Source organism: Dioscorea cayenensis, chromosome 8 (genome assembly GCF_009730915.1).
Source record: "Dioscorea cayenensis subsp. rotundata cultivar TDr96_F1 chromosome 8, TDr96_F1_v2_PseudoChromosome.rev07_lg8_w22 25.fasta, whole genome shotgun sequence".
Lineage (NCBI taxonomy): Eukaryota > Viridiplantae > Streptophyta > Magnoliopsida > Dioscoreales > Dioscoreaceae > Dioscorea > Dioscorea cayenensis.
The window spans coordinates 13,160,316-13,162,870 of NC_052478.1; the positions used below are offsets into that span (position 1 = coordinate 13,160,316).

General features: G+C 38.6%; 1 protein-coding gene across 1 annotated transcript; it reads right to left on the reverse strand.

The window, feature by feature from the left end:
* Positions 1–293: 293 nt before the first annotated feature.
* Positions 294–1,034, reverse strand: LOC120267658 (protein MIZU-KUSSEI 1-like). The gene has a single exon (XM_039275331.1). The coding sequence runs from the start codon at positions 1,003–1,005 to the stop codon at positions 343–345; it is 663 nt and encodes a 220-aa protein (XP_039131265.1). The 5' UTR covers positions 1,006–1,034; the 3' UTR covers positions 294–342.
* Positions 1,035–2,555: the final 1,521 nt, after the last annotated feature.

The following is a 2,555-nucleotide window of genomic DNA, read 5'->3' on the forward strand; positions in this document are numbered from 1 at the left end:
TTAAAAAAATTAATATTATTGCGCAATGTAATTTTTATTTTGTTCGTTTACTTTTCTAACTCACATAAAAAGGCACCTCCCAGACAACTTAGTTCTTCCCAAATAATAATTTGGTATTTTCTGTTCGTTGGCTTCTTCTTTTTTCCTATTCTATAGGTAGTTCATGGTCCAGTTCACCATGAGTTAAGGATTTAACTAAATATTATCACAAGAACAAGTGCTATAGTTTCCGACTTACTGAGTTCTATACAAACCAAAAGATTTAGACTGAATTATATAAAAGAAAAAGAAAAGAAATTAAGAAAAAAGGAAATTATATAAAACAATATATGTACATAAATACTAAGATCTCAAAAAGAACACACTGAGCTCCTGGCCAGAGCTTCCAACAGGATTAATCATATGAAAAGACTCTGAATCCATAGAACCAATAACACGCTCAAAGCTGGCCCTCAAATACATAACATCACCCTCAAGAACACCAGCACCAACCGAGACTTTCTGCATGAGCTTAAACACAGCAACATCACTGTCATTCATCTGCCTCCTCACTGCAAACCCAACCTTCCTGCCATTGCAGTACATGGACCAGACAGGCACGGAGAAAAGGGAGTTAGTCTGAGACCGAGTGCTGGCACGGTCACACTCGAGAGCGATGCGGAGAAGGCCGTGGCGCATTTCGCGGGCGAGATGGGCGGTGGGGATGGCAAAGTCAAGGAGGAGAAGAGGTGAGTTGCGTGTGTCGTCTTGGAGGCAAAAGCTGACACGGCCTCGGCGGTGGCCGAAGAATGTGCCAGTGATGGTCGAGGAGACGTTAACAGACTCGGTGTCAGAGTCGGAGGAGACCGGGGAGGGTTGGAAGGCGCAGCAGGTGGGGATCATGCATTCCATTAAGGAACGGAATGAGCGCCGGAAACGTACGTCTTTGGTGCAGTCCACGGATGTGGTTGTGTCTATGATTTGGAGAGGGTTTCGTGGGTTGGTGCTTAAGTCAATCATCTTCATGGCTTCTTGTTGGGGGTTTAATGATGTTGGTTTTGGTGGAAGATGAGGGGGAGGGAGTAGTGGGGGATTATATAGAGGGGGGAATGATTTAGAGAGGAAGAGGGTGGGGTAGTAATAATAAGAATTGGCATGAGGAGAGGAAGTAGTGGCCCATGGGTGTGGTATGGGTGCGCGTGCGTGTGCAAGGGGAGAATAGTTTGGAGTCTTGGTGGGTCTTTTTCATTGTGGGGAAATGATTTGATATTATTTATTTATTTACTTATTTATTATTTATTTATTTATTTATTTATTAGGGTGGATTGGTATTTAGATATTTGCAGCAAGACAGGTGTATTCAATGTTTAAGATGATATGATGATGTATATATATTATAATTGTTTAAATATGTGGCATATTAGACACTTTCTAATTAGTATCAAAAGATATATATATATATATATATATATATAGTTTATGAAATGAATAAGCCACAAGCTCATCAATAAAAAAACGGTAACACCATTATAAAAGAAAATTAAATATCCTAAATGATAAAAATTTAAAATATATGTCATATAAAAAAAACAATTCGGATTGAATCACTCAGTGATGAGGTCATCCATCCTTGGCATTAGCTAAGCTCTTGAAATCGGAATATAAATTCTAAAAGACTAATACAGACGACATATGCTTAATGTCAATAGTAATTAAAACGGTTAGAAATATACTTTTCAAAGAAAATTCAAAAAAAAAAAAAAATTCCAATCAGACATTTTGTAAAATAGCATAAAGAAGGAGATCCCAACTACATAGTTATCCTTAGGGATAGCAAGGTGCTATGGATTCCAACTTTCAATTATAGAGCTTAGGTCGGTGGGGATGGAGAAAATGAAAAGATAATGACTCCAAATCCATTCGACAGAAATTACAAAAGAAGAACAGACGAAGAATTATTTCGATCTCCCCATAACAAAAAAGACAAAGAAGATAAGGATACAGTACGATCTCGAAAAACTAGGCTCAGTGATATCAAAATCATATCATAAAAGCAAAAGCCAAACGAAAGGCTTCATCACGAGTAAATAAGGTATGTTCAAAAGAAATTCAACGCATATTAATTAAATTGCCTAGAAGGGAATCGGAGATTAATGAGGGTGCAAAACAAATAGACAAGGTGATGACAACACCCACCTGGGTCTGGCATCAAAAGGAGGAACAAAACCTTGAGGCACTTGGGTGAAAAAGGCCATTAATTCAAGCATGCATGGCTAATCCAATCATTCACCTACATGGCCCCATCTCGCCTCATGACTGCCCTGTACTCACCACACCACACCTATTCATCAGTTTTGACACACAGCAAAATATTTCTTACCTCAACACCAACGCACACAAATATATTTATATATAAATGGCCACCTTCAGACGGCATAAACTTAGAATAAATATGACATGCAGTGGCTAAGCATTAGTGTTCAAATGATATAGCCTTTTGACCATGCATTTGGTGGATGGAAGCTTCGGACAGTGCTTGGGTCCTTGTTGACTGTTTGACAATGAATCACCATCCA

Bases quoted from the DNA above. Each gene is read 5' to 3' on its own strand.
- LOC120267658 (XM_039275331.1), bottom strand. From the start codon at position 1,005: ATGAAGATGATTGACTTAAGCACCAACCCACGAAACCCTCTCCAAATC.